The following is a 24,187-nucleotide window of genomic DNA, read 5'->3' on the forward strand; positions in this document are numbered from 1 at the left end:
AACCCTGCTGGGCCTGCAGCGAAGCACGTTCCAGCTAATCCAAGTACATCAAGCAAAGCAAGAGGGCAAGACAACAGCACGTTGTTACAGGGTACCAAGGTAAGCTACCGTTCCTAAGTAAGAGAGATGAAGTAGGTTCCACTAACGCCACGCTTGCCTCGCGAAGACCCCCCGGAGCTCAGGAAGGGCACACTCACCGCTCTCCTCCCTGCTCCTCAGCCGGACGAGGGCCGTCGGCAGCCAGGGCGGGCGGCGGCTCCGCGCGACGACCCCGAGGGCACCAACGGCCTCCGGAGAGCCGTTACGGCCGGCGGAGTCACGGCCCCGCCCCGCCCCGCCCCTCGCGGCGCTGCCCCGCTCACCAACCGGCCGTTCTCAAGCACCTCAGGGCTGGGAGACCTAAAAGTGGCTTCTACACAGCACTGGCGCACAAGTGGTAAAAAACAATCCTCTCCTGCGAGCAGGCAAACAGTATTTTCTCTCCTCTCCAAACTCCGAGGCATTAGGCCCTTTTAGCTGGTGCCATTTTTAATTAGCTAAACAAAGGCAGCACATGTTTACAACATCGCTCTGCCCTGCAACAGCTGGAACGCACACACAACACACAAATTCGGAATACAAATCTGTTTGTGCAATTCACTTTTATTATTATTTTTTACCTTTGCAGTCATCTTGGAATAATCATCATGTAAACAATAGAATGGAATGGAATTACACTGAGTTGTATGCAAATGGCTCTAGAACACCTCAACAATTATGACAAGGCATTATAAATAACTTCTCTTAATAATATATATTTGCCATTTTTAGTACATTAAAGAGCTGCCCTTTATCTAGGATTAGCTAAGAAGTAGTTTATGTTGGAACGTCCATGGAATATGTCTCCAAATTTGGAAATCTTTCTAAAGTTTGCTAGCTCCATAACGCCTATGTCACAGGTTAAGCTAAGACTACTTGGGTCAGAAGTGTTTTCTTTGTAACAGAGTTTTACTTGATCATTGCACAAAGCCCTATTATTTTCACTCCACCTTGGTATTTTGCAGAATTTCAAGTAAAGCTTCAGTTCTGTTCTTCAAGTTTTATCACCAGTATGAAATTAATTTCTATCACTTCAGGATAAGCCAAATTAGAGGTGGGCACAGTAAGCAATCTATCTTAAAGATAACAATTTTATAGTAGTTCTAGCTCATAGACTCCCCCCCAAAGCATAGTTTACTTCAAACTTCTCTAACATCTTTGCTACTGCATATCCCCTCCTTATTCTGATAGCTATATATATATAGTCCCATATATATGGTACTTCTGGAAAATGGAGATTATTCTAGATTTAAGCAGCCTCAGGCACATTCTTAAAACATTAATGTCTGCAAGGCACCTCCCACACCCTTGACAATCAGTTTGTGGATTGGTTTTTAGACACACAACCAACAAGAGCTTACTAACATCTAATTAACTAATTTCAAAAAAACCCAAATATATCAAAGACATACCTGAAACTTTTTTAAATAATGGGAGATTAACTGCAAATAGCACATAATCAAGTCAAATCATTTTTTTAACTAGGATGTGTAATGCATAAATATATGAAAAATAAAATTCACAGTCATTTTTAAAACTAGAATTCAAGTTTGGCTAATAATTAACTTTTATAATTATGTTAATTTCTAAATACAACATAATAGAGGCAGTATTATCAACCACAAGTACAGGTAAAATAGTATCACTCAAAGTTTATGAAAGAAGAAGTAAGCTTGATAGAAAATTCCTTTTGTAACCAATAAATACAGCCACCCGAGTGCGTTTCCACAGGCTTCTCATGTAGGGGGACTCCAAATCAACTGCTAAGAGACATTTAGTAGCATTTTGAATGTTAGCAGCAGCGGTGTAGCTGTGGGCTTTGCTTGTTCTGACTTTGTGAATCGCTAGAGAATGAAGCAGAACTCGGTGTGTGGTGCTTTAATTTTCCTTTGCATCTAAGCTGGCCTCTTCACAATCTCACAATTCAGCTCGGGGTCAAGGGACAGACATCAGCTGACACTTAACTGAGCAAACCCAATCAGCTTCACTTCATCGGGAATCTCAGAGCCATCACAGCCAGAGGCCTGCAAGTACAAACAGAAACATTAAGTATCTCATATGTTAAAAAGGAGGATTCAACAGCCAGGGTATAAATTTCCCCCATATTGCCTAGTTAGCAAACAGTTTAGCTGAAGCCGCTTCAGCCAATTGCATCTTTCATTTTAGAAAAATCTTCTAATCAATGTTAAAACACTATGAAAAGAAATACTGATAAACGAACACTGAGAAATAAAATACTCTTAAAATATAAAATAGAATATAAAATATCCTATCCTAAAAGGTCACTTAAAGAACAAAGATCCTTTAAAGCCCCAAACTCTCCTGACTTGAGCTGTATTTGCTTTTACATGTGACCATGCTGTTTTCACTTGTGAAGAGTGACTAACCTAATATGCACAGATTCTGGCTTTTATCATTCTGCAGACACCAAATGTCTGCAAGGAGTCATAATTTCAACTCTCAAGTCTGCTAAGAATAGCAATCCACTGAATTTTTGAGATCGAAGCAGTCTGTAAAGAGTAAACAATAATATTTGCAAAAAGACACCTTTTTTTTGACAGTACCATCTAGTACTTCAGATTGTATAGCTGAAATTCTTAAGTCTGTTGCAGTACAAATTGGCACAACAGGTTCATTTGTCATAAATAATAGTAAAAATATAAAAACACCTTGCTTAGGACTGAACTGTTGTTGCTCTACATTTGCTTTAACAAATGCAGCCTCTGTAGGCAAAATATTTTAATAGTTGGTTTTTTAAATACAAGATTTGTTTCTGTAGCTCAGAAGTAACTATATTTTTTAGTACAGGCATTTTATGCATTCTTCACCTCTGTCATGCATAAATCAAAGTAGTAAGTTAGATGAATAGTGGGTAATAGAAAATTACTTATGAAGGGCACCTTCAGACTGTCTTTGGCATATCCCTCAAGAAACTGTTACAACAATTGGCTCACCCTATAATATGCTCTTGACCCTTTTATGCACTTGTTGCAGTTGAAACTCTGAGGATAAATTCATACATGTATATGCAATATCAGAAGACCTCTCAGGCCATGCACACAAAATGTGCATGGTAACATTTGCTATTGTTTTTTCATGAACAAAAATAAATTTATTTGTTACTTGTAGAAGCATTACAGGAGGCTACTTCTGCTTCAAGTTTACTTTTACCACACAGAGTCCTGTGTTCATAGCAGAGTGGTCTTACTCCACTGAAGCAGCAAGTTAAACATGTGAGACCATCACCATTTGTTACTATTAAGATATTTCAATGGTTATTGGATTGAGAATTTATTAAATAAATGGAATTTAAATTTTGCACTTATAATACTATGATTAAAAAAAGCTGTTACTATTAACATCATTCTGTACTCTACCTATTTATCAGTCCCCCCCCAAAGCCATGCTAAGTACCCTATCAAGATCAATCTAGACTTTTTAAATGCCTTCCTTATTAATAAATATTGTCTAATATTTAATGCACCCTGGAACCTATTACCTTGTATTTTGTGCTTAGCATAACTACAGCTACTTACTATATGCAGACTGCAGCATACAAGAAAAGCTCTTAGTATTTGCAATTTGCTGCTTAGGGACTGAATGTATCCTTTCATTAATTTTTTTTGCCTTTTTTTTAACTTAAGAAAAAATCTTAAAATATAAAATATACTGCACAACATTTCTGTGTTTCCTCAACTACTACCAAGATTACTTGTGTATTAAAACAACCTCCTTCCCAAAATATGGATACCTGGAAACTGCAGGGAAGTCATAATTCTGTATTAGCCAAGACAACTAAGGGAGGTTTAATACTAAACATATTCTATAGTATTACATCATCATAAGATGAAAGGTGCACTGTTAAAAAATGTGCAAGACAGAGATCAAACCTTAAAGACACATGCATTCAGAAATAAGCAGAAGCAATCTCCAAGCAGTGAGAAAGTGAACAGATTTACTGCCCAGAAATAATAGTGAATAATCCTAGATTAAAGAATGCTTTTCAGTTGAATTCTCTGAATGGATACAAGATTAGCTACATTAGCTACTTTGAACCCCGTGAAATATTTACCAATGAAATGCGTTTTAATCAAGTTGCACACAAGTGCTCTCAAACTCAGTGAGAGCTTGCTAGGAGGTAACAAAAACTCAGGAGGGCAAATAGAAGCATAACATGTTCTCCTAGGCAGCAATTCATTTAGGAACTCTATTACATAATTTAAGAGCGGACAGAAATAGAATATACATTAAATAAATCCAAGGATAAATTAGGATACTTCTCATGATTATGTATTTTCTTTTCCCAGGAAGTAGGGAACTAGCAGGAAACCTAGGTTAAAAGTATCAGGAAGAAACTTAGCTTAAAAATTAACCTTAGCAAAAGTTAACAAAACAACGTGGGAAGACAAGGAGACCATCCAAATCCTCAAAACAATGCATACATTCCAATAGCCAATGGAACTTAACTCAGGAAGAGATAAAGGCATAAACTGAGGATTATCTGTTAATTCCGATAATTATAAAATTAATTTAAAAACAACAGTAACTATTCAGGGAGTTACTCAATACAGCTATTTCTAAATAACCGGGTCTCTACTTGTATAGCCAAACTCTAGGTTTGATGCGCACATAAAATTACATGGATATAGTACTGTGCTTCCTCCATCCAAGTCTAATGCACAGAATTTAATACTGTAGGCAGAAAGGTTTTACTGAATAGACTAGGATTATAATACTGCTTATTCACTGGCATCTGAGATATCATGTGACATGGCCTGCACCCTAACATTTAAGCAATAAACCCAATCACAGAACAATCCAAACCCAAATTTTCAAATGGGTGCTTACAAAGTAGACAAACATTAACTGGATACTATGAGATACTGATTTTGCAACTTCTACACAGCCTCTGGAGTATCTCTTGGTGAAGTGTCATTGACTATACAATAAAGCTAAGTACGATGTTTAGATGGCAGGAATATAGATCAGCCAAAAAAACCAAAAACCACAACTACAGCCTTTAAGCTGTATTTTGATAGTAACTGCCACAGAAACAAAATAGTTTGTGGAGTTACATGTACTTGTCCCTCCATCCCACTACCTTCCCAAAAGAAACGTGTAAAACCCTAGTGATTTCACTGGACTGTAGAGGAAAAATTAGTCCAATTGATTCAGTCAGTCAAAAACATTCATATCTACATTTAAAGAATGACACAGAAAGAGCAATCCTGAATACATGATCATCAACTAGGTCACTTAACCTCTAAAAAAGCCTCTCTACAGCACATCTACTCATACACAGCTGAGTCATTCTCAGCTAGGGGTGTTGAAAGCTAACTGATAACAGTTTAATACTTACATAACTAATAATTCAATAGCTTTAGGTATGTACATTTCTTGACTTAACTTTAGAAAGAAAGACAAATACAGCATGTTGATTCTGAACTAAATCTTTGCAATGTAAATTCCATCAAGATATTAGGAAAAAAAACTCAACTGTTCACAAAGGGGATAGTTAAATACTAGAACAGGTCCCCTAGAAAAATCTCCATCCTTCAATATTCAAAGCTAAGCTAGGAAAGGCCCTGAGAAACCTGATTCAACTTCAGAGCTAGCCTTGCTTTGAGTGCAAGGCAGAATCAGACAACCTCCAGAAGCCCATATCAAACTAAATTATCCCATGACAATTCCTTTTGAAAGCTTCTGGGTAATTTAAAAATGGAACCTATTGCTACTTTGCAATATAAACCTAAAAGGCCAGCTCGCACAGCTCTCTCAGAATAAACCAGTGATGTATTTGATCCAGAGACTAAAATCAGTCCTGCGCGTGCTAAAATTAATTAAGTTGTCTTTTCTACAGACTTCTGTCTTGCAACCGATGGACCTGGGTGCCAGTCACAGTTCAAAAATTCTGAGAACATCTCATAGATGATTAACACACATCCTGTTCCATTTCTCTGACTCATATGCAAGTTCATGTGCATACTTTCTCTAAGAATTCTCCTTCTCTTCCCTCATCCCAAAATCCCGAAGTTTCATTAAATTTCACATGTACTTAATTGTTTTCAACAACTTTGACTGCAGGATGATATCATACAACAGATTTAAAAATGTATTAGAGAAGCAGGGAGAGAATAGGAAACAGCATGATCATACAGGTGCTTTTAGCCTTGGGGAATCAGAAGAGATACTGTTACAGAGAGAAAGCTTTGTTCAAGCATTACAAGCTCAAATCTTCAAGTAGAGTGGTTTCTTGAGATGTTTCTCAGCTGATGTGGAGAAGGAAAGGAACAGTTTCCCAGTTTCTGCCAGACAGTTTGCATACCACAACTAAATTATTTTTAAAAGATTCAACAGGCTGTTTTTCAGTGCCTAACTTTAGTAAGAGAATATTTCTGTTTCTGAAGCTGTATTTATTGTATTACTCATTACTTAGGAGCTTTTACTTACCAACTTAAAAGTCAATGTTTTCAAAGCCTTAGGATCATCTACTATCTTCTGCAAGTTAGCAGCAACTGTAAAACAAAGTACAAAAAATATATGATTCACAGAAAATTGCATCTAACATGGCTTCAAGTCTCAGATTCAGGTTGGATTATCTAATTAATTTCATACACATACAGATCTGTAAAATATCACTTAAATCATTTAATTGCTCTCTAGCTGTAGTCTGAAACTCAGAGGGCACAGGGGCTGCCATCATCCTGCCTCCTCCCTTTTGCTAGCATTGATACTTTATGAATATGTGAACTGGTTCAGGAAGGTCTGCCTGAAAACCAAATGACAGAAAAAATAAAACTGCTAAGTTTTCAGCCTAGTCTGTTCCCTAAACTGGCTCATTCTGTAATAATCACACAAACACAAGCGCAAGCAAAGGGGCAGAAACACATAACAAAGGAAAAACAGAACCTTGGCCATTGTGCTTTATGTTGCAATTTTGCTATAATCAGGGCCACCGTCAGTATGAATTTCTAAAAGAGGGCTGATCTCACTGCCCCCCCTCTTTATCTTTCGTCTTTTCTGGCTGCATGTTTGTGCTTCTGCCCCTTTTTTGGACTGGCAAGAGTACCAACACAGAGACTCAGTGATCACTACAGCTCACTGAACCAGCAGAGAAATCAGTTCTTCAAACTACTCTCAGTGAGTGTGACTGGATTTGTGATATAACTGCAATAAACAGTTCAACTAAATCTGCAGAGCCACAAAGTCCAGAGAAGTAAGCTGTATGCTATCAACAGAAGTGACAGCAAGGGAATTATTTACTCCTTAAAAACAGAGCAGGGAAGAAAATAATAAGCCCCTTTTCTATGAAAGCACCTAACTCATATTTTTAATTAGTCTACTTTTTACAATGTTGCTACCATTAATCTTGACCAACAGATTTGGCTGCTTTCAGGTTTCACTGGTATTCTGTACCTGCTCCACAGCTTTGCACAGTACAAGATCCAGATCTGACTAATTCAGATTGAATCATTAAGAGCCTCTGTTCAAAGCTGACTTACGAGCACAAGATGTCATCAACAGCATGAGACAGACTCCACACCTTGCAGAGCTGTTGAGGCAAGAGTTGTTAAAAGAAACAAACAGGTATTAAGTAGCACAGATTTCTTAGTATACTGAGTAGGTAAGTACCATACAACAGAAAAACAAGAAGCCAGATGTTCTCCATAAACACTTTCCACAGGCTTCTTAAGGTGGAAGATACACAGCAGCAAGCTGATTTGCATGTTGAATGTCCTATTAGAAGCATAATCAAAGCAGACACTAAACTTATTTCCTCCTTTGGTTCTAACATCTCTATAATATAATTTTCACTCTAGAATAGTGTGTCTGGCCCTATATAACTCACTGCGAATGGTGCAATGGAATCTGGTCTCACATGGGGAAGAACAGTCGTTTGGCTCAGCAGTTTGGCCAACCTCACCTTTACCACTTTTAAATGCAAACCAAAATTTTGGGGATCTCATTTTCTCTACACCACTGAAATGGCACAAACTTGATAGGGGATGAAAGGGTACTTGAAACTAAAACCAAAATGAGATAAATTCTGTAGAGAAAATTTTTTGCAAAGCAAGAAATTAGTCTTCCCAGTTTAATGAATTCAACTATAGGCATTGCACTAAAAAGCCTTTCCCTTTTTAAAACATCATTATGAGTAAACTCCTTTATTCTAGTTATTACAAACAGTTGGTATTTTAATCACACAGATCATTTCCACAATCAACAAACCAAATTTGCTGCAGTATCTCCTACCTGGAAAAATACATGCAAATACAGGTAATACTTTTCATTACAATAATACCATATACATACACAGAAAAGGAAGGTTCAGCCTCTTATGTCCTGAGGTGAAGACAGAATTGCTTCAAATTTGTATGTCTTAGATCACATGCTCAAGAACCTTTCTGGTTTATTCAAACCCCCATAAAGCATTTCTTTAAAAAAATGAAAGAACAAATTTTCCAGCTAGTGTTAGTTGGCAACACTGAAATACAGGCACAGTGCTACTAAACTAGACAAATAGCTGCACCCTAATTCCAAATACTTTTAACTTCAGCTATTTTCAAATACTATAAAAAGATGAGCTTCAAATGTACACTCTTCTTCAAGAGGTGCAATCTTTCATTTAAGGCCAGCTGTAGCACAGCTACGGCAAGTCAGCACTCTGCCTGGCAGGTTCACCTGAATGTAAGAACTTCCACCCGCTCCTAGGACAAAGCTACTGTGCTTCTGCTTGCCACCTGTCATCAGCAAGGGCTGTAGTGAACTGTCACATTATGGATGGCAGCACTGAGCTCTTCATTAGTAGCACCAAAATTTTAAAAACCCTAACAATTTCTTACTGATTCTTCACCAAGAACCAAAGAAATTCAAGTTTCCAAAGCAAAAATAGCAAAAGACAAGCTAGAAGTTGATATAAATAGTTAATTCTATTTACTTTCTCATGTAACATTGTAAGAGAACGGAACGACTTTTTAAACAGATACAATTCTTAAAGAAAATTGCTTTTTCAACGAATGGTGCTCATTAAAAGGCTATAGGGGGCATAGTTTATTTGTTCATCTGTCTTTTAATATGAACACCAAGCCAAAAACTTTTACATATAAATTTACTAGAGAAAGCAATACTGAAGAAATATCTGAAGCAACCATAAGAAACATGCTTTATTTTTGCTTCTCTGCTGGGCTACAACTAGAGTGGGATATATTTAATCAAATAGAGGATTAGGATTTAAGGGAATAATGCCATGTGTTTTGAGACACTACACTTGAAAATAAAAAAAACAGTCCTGCTAAGATTCCATAATATTAGAATACAATTTTACATTAAAATAGGCACCCCTCCAAAAAGAATCGCCTAGAATTTCCTAAGGAGATGCATTTTTTATTCCAATTATGTGCATTCAGCATTGTTCACTTAAAACTAGCATTTCACACCAGTGACTTTCGGTACTCTGTCAGGTTTGAACTTTCTGCCCTTTATAGAATGACAATAAAAATGAGCTGGCCAGAATAGCTCATTAATCTTGTTCTATCATGCCACGATGAATGCAAATCCTCAAAAAGGCACATTTCTTAACATAGTATTCAAAAATGTAAGTAATTAACATCAACTAAGAAAGAAGTGTGCATGCAGCTACCCAGCAAAAACATATAGTCCTGTTGGTATCTTCCTCCTTTTCCTAACTTCTTGCTTTTGTTTTGCTTATCTTCATTTTGACTGCAAGGCCAAAAATTACAGCCAGCTGTCCAAAGTTGGATACCTAAGTCTGTATTTAGGGACACTATTTAAAATATAGTTTTACAAGTAATGAGATCATCATTACCCTCTTTACCTTAGCAAGAGCCAATAGTTTAAGGTACAGTAAGTATGCAGGTGTAGAAAGACACGCCCAATGCTAAGTAGCGGTTTGAAGAGTTTGATTCAAGTGATAACTGCAATCTTTTGGGGCCTGATGTTAATAGCTAGGGAAAAAAAAGCAGGAACTGAAGAACTGCAAGTGTCCACAGTGTCTTTATTTTAGTTATTTTCCTTCAAAAATAAAACTTGCATCTCAAGCAGTAGAAACCATCCAAGCGGTTGGAAATCTGTCCTGACAGCCAGCATGCAGTGACTTCCAATTATTTCTCCAGGAGGTCTGGGATCTCATCTTAACTACAGTAAAGATATCCTCAGAATTACAAAAATAAAGTGGAACTCTCAAATCTACTTTGAATGTAATTAAATTAAGCCATCTGCTGCATTTGATATAACTGACTTAGCACTCTTACATAAAAATTAGGACCAGTACTAAAGCATGCACAATTTGGACCATTAAGTAGGCAAAGGTTCCTGAGCAACACCTGGAAGTTCATTTTTATAAATCTGCTCAGAACCTAGTAAACAATGTTCTTATATACGGGCTTTTGTGACACCCTTACCCACAGTTGCTACTACTGTTCATCCGGTTCAGAATTACTGACTGCATTAGGCAAGAAGGAGAATAAAATTACTTGCAAGAGGTACATCTGTTAGGCTTTCCTGATGAACATCTCCCCCAGCTACTGAATTTAGGTCATTTTCATTGAGGAAAATGACTTACTAGGCTGAGACTTTCTAACCCACCTAGTATAGTTATACACAAACTTTTAACTTTCTTTACATATGAAAAATGATGCTAAAGTTTCTAACTGTAAGTGATCCAAACCACATCTCCACACACTGCCAAAAATTAAAAGGAGAAGGGAGGAAAATAGCCATCCCTCTCTCACAACCTTTCCCTTCCCCAGTCTCCCAATATTTTTTTCTATTGCAAGTCAGAAAACAAAGTCAATTTAATGCAGTTAATGCTTCCCTTAATGAAGTGGAAAGGAGTTTCACCTTAGGAGTTTCAGAGAGAACAGTGGCACTGAGGAGGTAGGGATCATTCTCTCCACTGATACTTAAGCTACTTGGAAAAATGAGGAATGTTGTAAAACATGCCTGTGAATTCTACTTAACCTGATGTGTAAAGTAAGTACACCACAGTTTCTATTCACAGAGCTGTTTTCTTTGTATTCTGAAGTCAGGCCTTGAATAAGTTGTACCTTTGAAATTCACAGTAGATCATTTTGTCTGCAAGCAGCAGTAATTGACAATTTGAAAATCCTGTTGATAATTCATCGTTTCCTCAGGACCTGGAGATCCTAGACTCTACTCTACTTTGCAAAGTGTGTTCACAAGATATTATGGCCACACCACCATGGAAGTCGGAGAAAAAGCATGAACACGAAGGTAACTGGAGGAAAAGAAAGCCAGTGGTGAGGAAAAACCTTTGGCAGTAACAACCTCAAAGAAATGAGTGTACTGCAAATCATGTCTTGCGGGAAAAACCCTCTTCAAACATAAGCAGCAGTTTAGCACAACAGACTTTTTGTTGTTTGCAATAATAAATGAGGTGCTGTTTAGCTTTCTTCAAAAGGTTTCCGAAGGACTGCTAATCAACCTATGTACTACAGATCATACTGATTCTTTTGCAGGTTTTGCTCACTGAGAAATGGTGGTGCCACTCTGTCAAAATAACTGTTTGCACCTGCAGAACGTGTAAAAGGACAAAAGTCAAAACCAGTATATAAATACACACAACACAGTCTGCTAATTGAAAATGTAATAAGAAAAATAAAAGAACATAGCTCAAGTCATCTAAAATGCTTATTTATTTATTTAGAATATACTATAAATCCATCTTTGCCCTCTGACAAATTTGGCTGACCACATTGGTTACAATTTTTAAATACGCAGTTAATATAAGTTGAGGTAGGAGAACAAAAAGGGCCATCTTCAAGATCACAAAAAAATGTAACTGAGTAACTGTACTTTGCTCAGTCTATCAAACAGATGTTTTGCTCCTCTAACATGACAAGACTGTGCCTGGTTATTTAAAATTCTTAACGCAGCATGAAATCTAACCCTAATGGCTTCTGAATAGGGAAAACTTCTGGAAAAGTTAAAATTAATGAGACAGTAAATAAAGCTGTATGAAATACCGCAGAACTATTTCCACTACAATGCCAACCCAGCCAACTGAGTCAGAACCATCTGGCGTAAACACAGACACAAGCAGAATCTAAAGTTCATAATGATATTTCTGTAGCCCTCTCCAAAGAATAATGATTCCTATGCCTTTCTGTTTTCAAAAGAATGGATGGAGTACTTCTGACAATATGCTTAGATTCAACCATTTGGAAAGCTATTCTATTTTGTAGCCCTAAAATTCAGATATAGGGAAAGGAGAAAACACTATTCCAGCACAAAACTTCTATCATTAAAAAAAAAAAAAAAAAAAGGAAAAATGATATACTCTGAGCGAATCAAAAGTATTTTGAGTAAGTGAGAAGTAAGATCACTTTATGCACTCTAAAACCTAGTCTGTAAGAAATAACCACCTTCAACAGCTCCCTGCTTGATCCAATTGCATTTATATTAGGCAGGCCAAACTCAAAGCAGCACAGATCTTTTAGCTTTCGTACTGATTGTTTCAAATCCCTTCACTCCCCTTCCCCTACACTCCTAAGCACTTATTTTGCCATTTTCATCTGATAAGTGGATTTCTACATAATTAACTACCTTGGGATTATGCTGATTTCAGAATGAATGCTTTCTTCTTTATAGGTCTCAGGGAAGCAGGATGCCTGAGTGAGAGAAAGTACTTTTCAATGGAATTATGACTCCTAAAATTCAACTGCCAGCACAACTTTCCTCCAAAGGGCTGAATTCGTTAGGCACACTCTTGATGCGATTTCATATATTGCAAGAAGTTCATTGCCATATATATATATTCATTTATATTTCACACTGCACAGTGATTTTCATGCATTTGCAAGATCGTAACAAGCTCAAAACTAAGTTTTAAAACCTAGACAGCATTGGATTATACTTTATTATGCAAACAATCATAGCAATCACACTTTATAAATTTTGGTAGCAATTCCTTCAGATCTCTAACCTTCTTCTTATCTAATATGATCTAGTAACTCCATACTTTCTGCATAAAATATTTAAAAGCATTTCAAATGGAGGTCAGAAAGGTCTTATAAATGCACCCGGAATGCTAGTCAGAAAAATCCCTTTTGTTTATGCTGCTTGGGAGCTTTAACAAGGGAATTATTAAAGTATTTTGAGACCTGTGGAAAGATGTGTGCATTGCTAGAGGACTGGAAGGAAATAGACACGGTTCTTCTAAAAAAGAATACAAGAAAATAGTTCAACTGCAAGCCTGGCTTCTCTTCTGAGGAACCTATTGAACCTCCTGCTAAGGGAGAAACATTAAAAATGCTTAGAAATTTATTATTTATGAAGATGCCACCATTAGGAATTTATCAAAGAAAGATGGAGGCTCACAAATTTGTCTGAATTCTCAAAGTACACTGCTGAATTGGTAGATAAAGGCTGTGGAAATGATTTATCTCCATTTCAACATTCGAGACTTTAATATGCAACAGCCTGATTTGCAGCCTTACAATCAGAAAACAGCTTAAAGAGAACAACACTCTCATCTGCAGAACAACAGAGGCCTCAGGAAGTTCCAGCTCAAAAGGAACAGTGGGAGCCTGAAAAGGTCACCTACAGCATTCTTATAAATGGGACTAAGATTTCACAGTGCTGTGCAATTCACACAGCTTAAAGTGATTATTTAATGAGAGTAATGCCCTGCGGTTCAAATGGGTTCTGAGGCCCCATATTCCAGACATGGCACAAACCCAGGAATGCACGTTCCTTCACGGGTCTACGAAGTCCAAGGCACAAAGAACTGCACGAAATAACACCACCCCCACCCTCCATAAGAATGGCCCAATGTACAACAGCAGTAAAGAAAGGACATAAGCAAGATTTCACATTATATGCACAGAGTATACATTGGTTAAGGTTTTCTAAATAAAGGGAGAGGAGCAAAAAAAAAAAAAAAAGAGAGACTAAAGCCTAAAGCCTTAGCAACTACCCAGATGCTGTACTATTCAGGCCACATATCCCTGACTGACCTCTGTGAACAAAAGCAAGAGAACAGAACTTTTCCTTGTCTTGCTGGAGTACTTTTAAGATTTATTCACATGGTTTTACAAAACTTTTCCCAAGACTCTATAAAAACAAATGTGGTGAAGAGCACAGTTACAGCACTGAGCATTGGTTTTATATGCAAATCAGCAAAAATGCATCATATTTTATACCAAACTCCTAACCACAACTGGCTAGGCAGTTCCTCCCCCCCAAAAAAAGAAAGAAAAGCATCCTGAAAAGTTTATAACCCATCTTTCTTCATCACCCAGTGTAAAGTAAGTCAAGGGCCCCAACAAAGGAAACTCCCCACCACTGATACTCCCTTTCAACTCTTGACAACTGTATACCACTCCAAGTAAGGGGTAAGACACTCTTGGAGAGAACAGAGCACTGACAGAGGTATATCACTTTCATTCCTGGGTTATCTCAGGCTAACCCACATCACAGCACACTGCACAGAGGAAACATCCTCAGTTTCAGCTAAACACAAAGTATTAGTTCTAAAAAGCAGAAGTCATCACTGTACTTTCTTACATGGACAGCTGAGCCCATGGCTAAGCAATATAAGATGATGACTTTTGCCTTCAACCATCTCAGATAGTAGTGCTTACTTGCTGCTTAGGATGAAAAGAACATACAGAAAGATTAAAAAAAAAAAAAAAAAAAGAAAGAAAAAGAAAAGAAAACCAGCTCTAACTTTATCGCAGAAGTAACATTCTGCTTCCCAGTTAACATATTGGAGATTAGAATAAAAATGTAAAAATGATCTGGTTATCGCTCCTATTGCTTATCTGTTAAAAAAAAAAAAAAAAAAAAAAAAAAAAACACCACAACTTTGTAACTCCTATATTTTCTAGAAAGTATTAGCTGCTTGGTATTGAGAAGCCAAGAACCAAAAGCTGACACGGTGTACATCTGAACATACTCACCACTGTGGACTCAAAGGTCCTGTCAATAAATGCTAATAAATGTCAAGGTACAAATTAGTAATTTGTGCCAGTGTTATGTAGTAAAAAGAAACTTGCACAGCAGGGTTTGGACTGTTTACTCAGCTCTGACAAAAAGAAGGCCCTAAAATATTTATCTTTGCTCAAACCACAAAAATCTAGAAAATATGGAGTAATAGTGGACCTCAAAGTTCTTTGCAACAATATCTATTAATATAGGGTATTAATATATACCCCAGGGGTCACAGACAAAAACTGGAAAACTGAAGACCGAATTAAAGAAATAGGCAAGATTTAATTTTTCTTTAGGTAGCTTATGGGAAAATTTTCACTCAATGGAAAGGGTATTTCGTGAAGCAGTAGTGCTCCTGCACTACTGTAGTAACTAACGCAATTGCAATAGGACACTGTTAGCACCAAACCCCCAAATCTTCAACTATTTAGTATGCATAGCTGATCCCAAGGTGCTGTATTACATTATTCCTTCTCTTGAGCAAAAAATACAGACACTAACTGTGACAACAGTTTTTACTGATTAAATTAAAATATTAATGTAACTGGAAAACAGTACCCTTTCCCAGAAACTTATGAAAAAATAGAAGGTAAAAGTTCTAGACGGATCCCTCCCATCGCTCCCTCCCCAGTGTGTGTGAAAAACACACTGAGGCAAACCACTACACATTTAAAATAAAGTGTTGTTAAATTGAACATGTTTGGCTACTGAAGTGCTTATGTATTTCAGACATTGATTCTGTATGTATTTGATGGGGTAGAAGATACCTGCTGGGGGTTTAAACAAGGAAGAATTCAAGGAGGTGAGGGAAGAGTACATACAGACTTCAGAATTTCCCCTTTATTTTGAGAAAAGCATTTTGGTGATATTGAGCACTCTAAACCTGAAAGCGTAATCTCAAATTAACATTTAAAATAAAAATTTAGACCTGCTGTTCAACACAGCTAATAGGAATATTTAACATGCCTGAGATATTAAATTGTGCACATAAGTTACCTATATGAAAGAATGAGTCAGAGTATAGGCTGAAAAAAAATGTATGCCAGTGACTGAATGGAGAAAGCAAGTGCGAGCTTTCAGACACAGGTTTTGACACCAAATCCCTTCAATTTGATAATCATCAAGATATTGATGACAGCTCCACAAATACCTTCACCAGGCTGGATTAGAGTTGAAATGTAGGTTAAGCAGAAATATAGCCAGGACACATTCTGCTGTGCATATGATCACTTGGGTAATCTCATCTCTTCATCAGATGTTCACAACCTCTCATATCCTGAATTCTGCTATGAATTATATATATTGTTCTGACAAAACTATTAAGAAGATGAAATATCAGTCAGACTATTTGAATACCTCATATTTGAAACAGGAAAAAGACATTCAGAAAAGACTCCCTGCCGTGCAGGGGTTAGGTTCCAAACAGACTGTGGCTAGTTTCAAGTACATGGATAAGCCCTCATTTTAAGTAACTAACCACTGGTGAGAAGTGAATGCCGAGGGAACAATTAAGACTAACTAGGTTACTACTGAAAGAGAAATATTACTTATTTTGCTGTCTGAATCAAATGTATAGCTTCCATTTTTTGCAATACAAAGACAGACCTCAAACCCATAACTTAGACCAATGAGAGGAGGGAATACACCTCAGGCCCAAGTTTATCATCTGCCATATTAGGCAAAAAACAAATCCCACAGATACACAGATAGATTTATTTCTCATTTACATAGATAACAAAAAACTGGTCCATTGCATGTTGAAATAAAGTAACATTGCTCAAAAGCAACTGTCAAATGCATTTTTTTTCCTTAGAATAATTAAAGATTATGATTTACCTGATAATGGCTATAAGATAAGCACATTTACTGTAATACATAAATACAGATATACGGTATACAGATTAATTTGTTTACTTTGAGAATTTCTTATGTCATGTATTTATACTTCTGTCACAACAGCCATTACAGGAAAACTGATTTTTAACTTAACACAGTATTCTTATTTCACCTTGTACCTCTACTTCCACCACGCTGAAAATTCACCAAGATGGAAACTCGCATGAAATACGCTTGTTCCACACATTATACTTTCTCAAGTGCACATTTTATGTACTACACATAAAGCTAACATCGGCAGTTTTTTTTTCCCTCTTCAAAGGAGCATTAGATGCAAAGCATGATTACCTAAGGGTGTATCTAAAACATCCAGAACTCCCTACAGCCTAGTCAGTATGAGTCACCCTTCAGTGTGTTAGCTCTAAATGAGCCAGGTATGTGGAAATATTTAAGTCTCTAGTTAGGGATTTTATAGATATTCTTCTACCTGTAATTCATGTGCATCTTTTGCTAAAGAGATACAGAGTTATATGCTCACATTGAAGGCACAAGAGTTACTACAAAATGCCTTAAAATACAGTAAGGTTTTAGTTACAAGTTTCCTCTCTGGGTAATACATTAAAACCTAAACACAGAACATTTAATCATTTAGACATTTGGTTATTAGAAAGTTGATGGGAACATCTAGCTTTAGAATGTTATAAAAATGTGATAGATAACATCATTAACTAAAAATTTCGTTACTTTGTTCAATTTGAACAATAGCCACAAGAAAAAAAGCCAAAACTTCTAGCAAACTCTCCCCCAAAATTACTAAAATCAGCGTATCTCAAAGCATTACTGATATTAAATGACAAACCCATGCTGCTTTAGGCTTTCAAACAGTAGTGCTATCCAGGTTATGTACCCTAAGCAACATTAATGCTCTTCATTAGGCCATAAATTAATGCAGTTTATTTTCTCGTCATGCAGGACAATCACATTTTCTAATTACAGTAAGGTGATAAATGGGAATTAGTTGAACGAAAAGCATAACTTCATTCAGCTGAGAAGAAGATCAATCTAACAAAACAGCAAAGGCACAGCAAAAACAAGGGAAGCAAAAGGATATTCACTGAGGAACTGCAGCATTTTCTATGATTTAGATTATCAGTGTCATTATGAGTTAAGATGCTGTTACAGAGAAACAGTACACTATCAAACTGGGCTTCTGTTTTTCATCTTTTCATTATTCTGATTGAAGCATTGAAGTGTAATCACCAAGATCAGCCACAAATGAATCCACACAAGATTCTGAAAGAAAATTCTAACTTCTGACATCCTTTGAAGACCTGCAGATTTGTGAGTGCCTAAAGTATTACACCAAGTTTCCCTGCCAAAGGAGAAAGCAGAGATAATGAGCCACTTTCCTTCAAACTAAAAATAAAATGGGACATTGGCAGAATATGCCCCCAAGCCTACCTGGACAAGAAAAGAATCAAATTTACTTTATTAGACGTAAGTGTGAAACTTGCCACACCACGGACAGGAGCTTATAAGAAGAGTTTGACTGCTAACTCAGAAGGATTAAATCAGGGGAGAAAATGGTACAACAGGACTCTGGGCTCCTGAGTAGCTGACATTTGCTCCCACTAGGATACATGTTCCTCATCTTCTCTTTGAGCAGTCCAGAGGTTTCCTAGGAAGTCTCCTACAACCCAGCAGGAAAAGAGAAACCAGAAAATACTTCCCAAGACCATGAAGCAGTCTTGAATACTGTTTTTGATTTTGGCTTTCATACTACTGGACAGACGCTGCCAAACTGCAGAGAGTTACTGAATAAATGACAGTACATGTTCATGATGTCAACCAATTGAGTGGCCACAGGGTCAGAGAGTAGCCACAACTTAGTGGACAAGCAGCAGCTGAATCTTCCAGTACAGACCAGGCCTGTCCTCAGCTACTGAGGTCCTGCTGACATAAACAGTGTGTGAGGAGTGTATAATCAAGTAGCTGAAAATCCAGCACCAAGTTAGCAAGCAGCAGGGGTAGTAAAGATTTTTTCATGTTATACAGTCACAGTAAAAGAGTTACTTCAGCATCAGCAGACAGGATCCTACAAGACTGAGTCAAATGTTTCCATTTCCAATGTTTGGATATTGTGATTAATAGGGAGCCACACATGTTATTTATTGTTTGAAATAAGGTCTTTCTGCATTTGGTCTGACAGATGTTCTCTGCATTGATGGCCAAATGATCTATCCACAGCCATGATTTTTTTATTCTAGATGTCAATCTGTAAGTCCTGTCTATTTACCAGAATAACTGCACCAAATAAAAAAGGCCACCAAATAATAAAAAAAACCAACTCAATCAAACAAGTATGAAGACTGCATGTACTATATTCATACTTCTAAGAAAACATACAAGATGCTGATGAAAAAAATTGGTACTTTCAAAATATGATCTCCTTTCAAAATATTATCTACTAGGTTTTCAGCTGATTCACCTAAACACATTAGACCTTTCAGCAGGAAGCTTTTGCTTTGACCGAGTAACAACTGTTTCCCTGGTTACTAGGTGGATACTTAGGTCTGGTTCCAATAGGAAATATAGGTATCAAATTACCAGTAGTTAATGTCTGATGTATTTAAAAGTCAGGGCATATTTTCCAGGATGCTCAAGGTACTCATAGCATCTAAAAAAAAAAAATGTATTAACAGAGTGAAGAACAACTCTACATTTCCTGATCACAAAAATACCAAGGTTTTAATTTAAGCAGTACTTGGGAAAGGGGAAAGAAGGAACACGGAGCATACTTTCTTTTTTTCTTCCAAATAACTGTAAAAAGACCTTTAGGCTCCGAAATTTAAGGCTGGTCTGTAGAAGATTAACTATAACATAATTATACATACACTGTATGTACTAGTGAAGTAGGAATGCAACTATGATTTTTTTCCTATGTTAAAACTCAGTATTAACATAAAGTCACCATGAAGAACTGACTGGTGATACAATTTGCCTTTCCTTTATAATATCACAAAAACCATAAGCCATTATCAGGTGAAAACTTACTAGCATACTAAATATATACTGCATATATATATACACACATACATATATATATACACACATACACACACACATACATACACACATTTCAGCTCAAAATATATCTTGAAAATATTCCAGATCTTTCACACAGTTTAATACAGCTGCTTCAGATCTGCATAAAAGTATATTTGTCAGCTAGATACAAATGCCTGCATACCAACTCTAGGACTCATTCCCCTCTTAAAACTCAAAATCTAGTCTACTTAAAAACTGAATTCTCTCTACTGAGTTCCTTCATCTAGGGATCTCTTGCGAAGCAATGCTACTGTCAATAAGAACAGAAACCAGTCAATCATAGCCAGAACTGAACATGTAAGATGGGATTTTTGCTTCTCTGCAGAGCAGGTAGCTGAACTTATTGCTTATCATAAAAGAAATCTTCCTGGGAAGCCTGTGTTAAGTGAAGCAAATCCAGCAGGACTCAAAAGCTAAAGCATATTGATGGTTAGCAGCAAATTCTGTAAAACTTACACGTCAGCTGGTCTCCACTAACAGGTTCAACTCACGTATGCTCTGGCCATACTTTCCACAGCAGTCTTTGCTGACTGTTCAAATATCCTTTCAGAAAACCAGCTGTTATGCAAACAAATTGTTGATTCCAACATGAGCCCATGTTCTCACCTTTTCTTTTCTCTCAGCCTCTACATCTCCCAGCATTCATTAGAAGAAGCCACAGGAACAACTTTTATGAGACTATCACAGAATTTTGTTTTCCTTCATGTTTATAGAGGCTGAATTTCTGCATGCTTCAGCTGAAAAGTGAAATGTAATTTATCACTGCTTTCAATCTGGTACCTAATGGAATCAGTTCTTCTGGCTGGAAGGTTAACCATCCTAATCTCACTACTATTCCCTCCTTCTTACATAGGAAGATTTTAAACCTTTTAACTTGCAGTGAACAAGGTGGCATAATCATTTTACACAGAATATGTGTTTTGTAAGCATATTTACATCTTCAGCACCATCTGCTTTACTAAATGACTTACCGCTTTAGACTAATTGACTGAAATGTTTCTCAGGAAACTATTGCTATACTGAAGGCAGGAGGTCAAAACTTGGTCCAGTTCTTTTAACAAGACACTGTCAGAATGCTCAAACAACCGTAACTCCTTCCATCACCTACTTCTGCTCCCCATTTCCTAAGATACTATTCATTTGCACTACACTCTGTTTTATTATTTTTTTTTATTATTAGAATAGTAAGACTAAAATCTTGTTGAATAGATAGGTCAACATTCATGCCAGATTACAATGAAATGAAGCATTCATGACTCAATGGATCTTTTCTTGTTCCTACCAACAGTTAAACATCCTACAATATATCTCTTCCTAATAATTAAGGCTATGCAATCACAAACTGAAATTTGCTGCAATATGCTTGCTTGCAAAATGTTTTATTTAGTGCCTATAGACAATTTAGACCATTTTCAGAACAGAAATCACAAATACATTCTAACGCAAGTCCAACTTTGGGTTTTTTAATTAAAAGCAAAATGTCTGTTAGCAAAACATGCCTTTCAGTAAATATGAAATCTAATGTCATATCCTAGAAAGATAACATAATGTCCCAAAACACTTGAAAACTTAAACAACTTCACAGGTGAACAAACACATAAATAAAATTATAATACAAAGTAATGCAAGAATTTGTACCTGTGGAACTTAAGGGCTTAAAACACCACAGAAAAATGACTGTAAGTAATGAAATCATACATTTTTGTATATAGATAAAGCATTCAGCTTGACTTTTCTTATTTTTTCATAAGACCATGATAAAAAGGTAAACACGAAAGAACAGGAAGGCCCATCACTGTAGTACTAAAAATCAGAATATTTGGTACAGTTCAAAACAGGAATTAGATAAAGAAATAAACTTCCATTATTCATTATCTAGACAGTATCTCTAACCAAACCTGCTAGGGAAACCCTCATTACTTATTTAAATATTTGTGTTCCTTCAAAAACCAGAGTCCAATCGCTTAGACATCCACAAATCCATGGGCCCGGATGGGATGCACCCACGGGTACTGAGGGAGCTGGCGCATGTTGTTGCCAGGCCGCTCTCCATCATCTTTGAAAGGTCCTGGAGAACTGGAGAGGTGCCTGAGCACTGGAAGAAAGCCAATGTCACTCCAGGCTTCAAGAAGGCCAAAGAGGAGGACCCAGGCAACTATAGGCCCGTCAGCCTCACCTCTATCCCTGGAAAGGCGATGGACCAGCTCATTCTGGATGTCATCTCCAGACATATGCAGGAAAAGAAGGTGATCAGGAGTAGCCAGCATGGATTCATCAAGGGGAAATCCGGCTTAACCAACCTGATAGCCTTCTCTGATGGAATGACTGGCTGGGTAGATGAGGGGAGAGCAGTGGATGTGGTGTACCTTGACTTCAGCAAGGCTTTTGACACTGTCTCCCATAACATCCTCCTAGATACGCTCAGGAAGTGTGGGTTAGATGAGTGGACAGTGAGGCGGATTGAGAACTGGCTGAAAGGCAGAGCTCAGAGGGTCGTCCTCAGTGGCATGGAGTCTAGTTGGAGGCCTGGGGCTAGTGGAGTCCCCCAGGGCTCACTACTGGGTCCCATCCTGTTCAACTTTTTCATCTATGACCTGGATGAGGGGACAGAGTGCCTCCTCAGCAAGTTTGCTGATGATACCAAGCTGGGAGGAGTGGCTGACACACCTGAGGGCTGTGCTGACATTCAGAGAGACCTGGACAGGCTGGAGAGCTGGGCAGAGAGGAACCTCATGAGGTTCAGCAAGTGCGGAGTCCTGCACCTAGGGAGAAATAACCCTAGGCACCAGTACAAGCTGGGGGCTGACCTCTACTCAGTCCTGGTGAGGCCTCATCTCGAGCACTGCGTCCAGTTCTGGGCTCCCCAGAACAATAGAGTCATGGAGCTACTGGAGAGAGTCCAGTGCAGGGCAACAAGGATGATCAGAGGGCTGCAGCACCTGCCCTATGAGGAACAGCTGCGAGAGCTGGGCCTGTTTAGCCTGGGGAAGAGAAGATTGAGGGGGGATCTTATCAACGTGTATAAGTGCCTGAAGGGAGGGTGTCAAGGGGATGGGGACAAACTCTTTTCAGTTGTCCCGTGTGACAGGACAACAAGCAATGGGCAGAAATTGAAGCACAGGAAGTTCCGCCTGAACGTGAGGGGGAATTTCTTCCCTGTGAGAGTGACAGAGCACTGGAACAGGTTGCCTAGAGAGGCTGTGGAGTCTCCTTCTCTGGAGATATTCAAAGCCTGCCTGGATGCAACCCTGTCTAACATGCTGTAGGTGTTCCTGCTGAGCAGGAAGGTTGGACTAGATGATCTCCAGAGGTCCCTTCCAACCTTACTGATTCTATCATTCTAAAGCCATAAGAAATATATATCCTAATTTGCTTTCCTTTCTCTAAACTTCCCTGAAATATGATATCAAATCCCATTCATGGGATTCCATAAAAGTATTGGGACTTTGCATTGGAAGAGAAGAACTCTGCAGCACAAAGACAAAAGGGAAGAGTGAAGAAGGAAAAAGGGGGTTTCACTGGGTCCTGTTGGGACTTGCACTGCAACATCGCCAGCTGTGGCTCCTACTTCTGTACAATATAGAGAGAGACAGCAACTGGGATAGCCTGTTCACAAATAAAGATTCTTGTCTTATCCAGAAAATTTCTGTTTATGTATGAATTCTTTATAAAAAAGAAATTAGAAGTTTCATTGCCAAAGGATACCTACGAAAAGCATCTTCAACAGTGTGTTAATGACATTTTTCATACTAGCTGTTTAAATGGCAACAAACTGGGGCCAGCTGTCCCCTCTCCCCTGAGCCCTATCGTAACAATGCAGTAGAACTGAGTTTAAGAGAAGAGCAACTGCTATTCTGTACTGTCTGCTAACCTTCACTAAATATATTTTCATTAGAAGCTAAAACAAAAGCATAGGTAAGACTATTGCTTCTTACTTCAGTTAGTCAATCATACAAAAGTAAAAAGTATTCGGTTCTCTCTGAAATACATTAGTTAGCTTGGGAATACACTGAAAATGTATTTAGACAACCTTCCAGGCAAGCGGTGTGAACTTGCAGAATACATATCACTGAAGAGTTTGGCAATGGTAGCTGAACCTACTGATATGAACTTCTTGGACAGAAGCACAAAAATTGATCCATTCAGTTTTCATATTTTTAGCATCTACTAAACCCCCACTGATTTTTGGCAA

At 37.7% G+C, this 24,187-nt stretch overlaps 1 protein-coding gene across 3 annotated transcripts in view; it reads right to left on the reverse strand.

The window, feature by feature from the left end:
- Positions 1 to 624: 624 nt before the first annotated feature.
- Positions 625 to 24,187, reverse strand: part of STK39 (serine/threonine kinase 39) — a 139,189-nt gene continuing 115,626 nt past the window's right edge. For all 3 annotated transcript variants that reach the window (XM_062578408.1, XM_062578407.1, XM_062578409.1), the window contains exons 16-17: positions 6,529 to 6,593; positions 625 to 2,102 (exon numbers count right to left, since the gene is read on the reverse strand). In XM_062578408.1, the coding sequence (XP_062434392.1) occupies positions 2,028 to 2,102; positions 6,529 to 6,593 (140 nt within the window). In that variant the 3' untranslated portion in view covers positions 625 to 2,027. The remainder of the gene's footprint in view (positions 2,103 to 6,528; positions 6,594 to 24,187) is intronic.

Source organism: Rhea pennata, chromosome 6, assembly GCF_028389875.1.
Source record: "Rhea pennata isolate bPtePen1 chromosome 6, bPtePen1.pri, whole genome shotgun sequence".
NCBI lineage: Eukaryota > Metazoa > Chordata > Aves > Rheiformes > Rheidae > Rhea > Rhea pennata.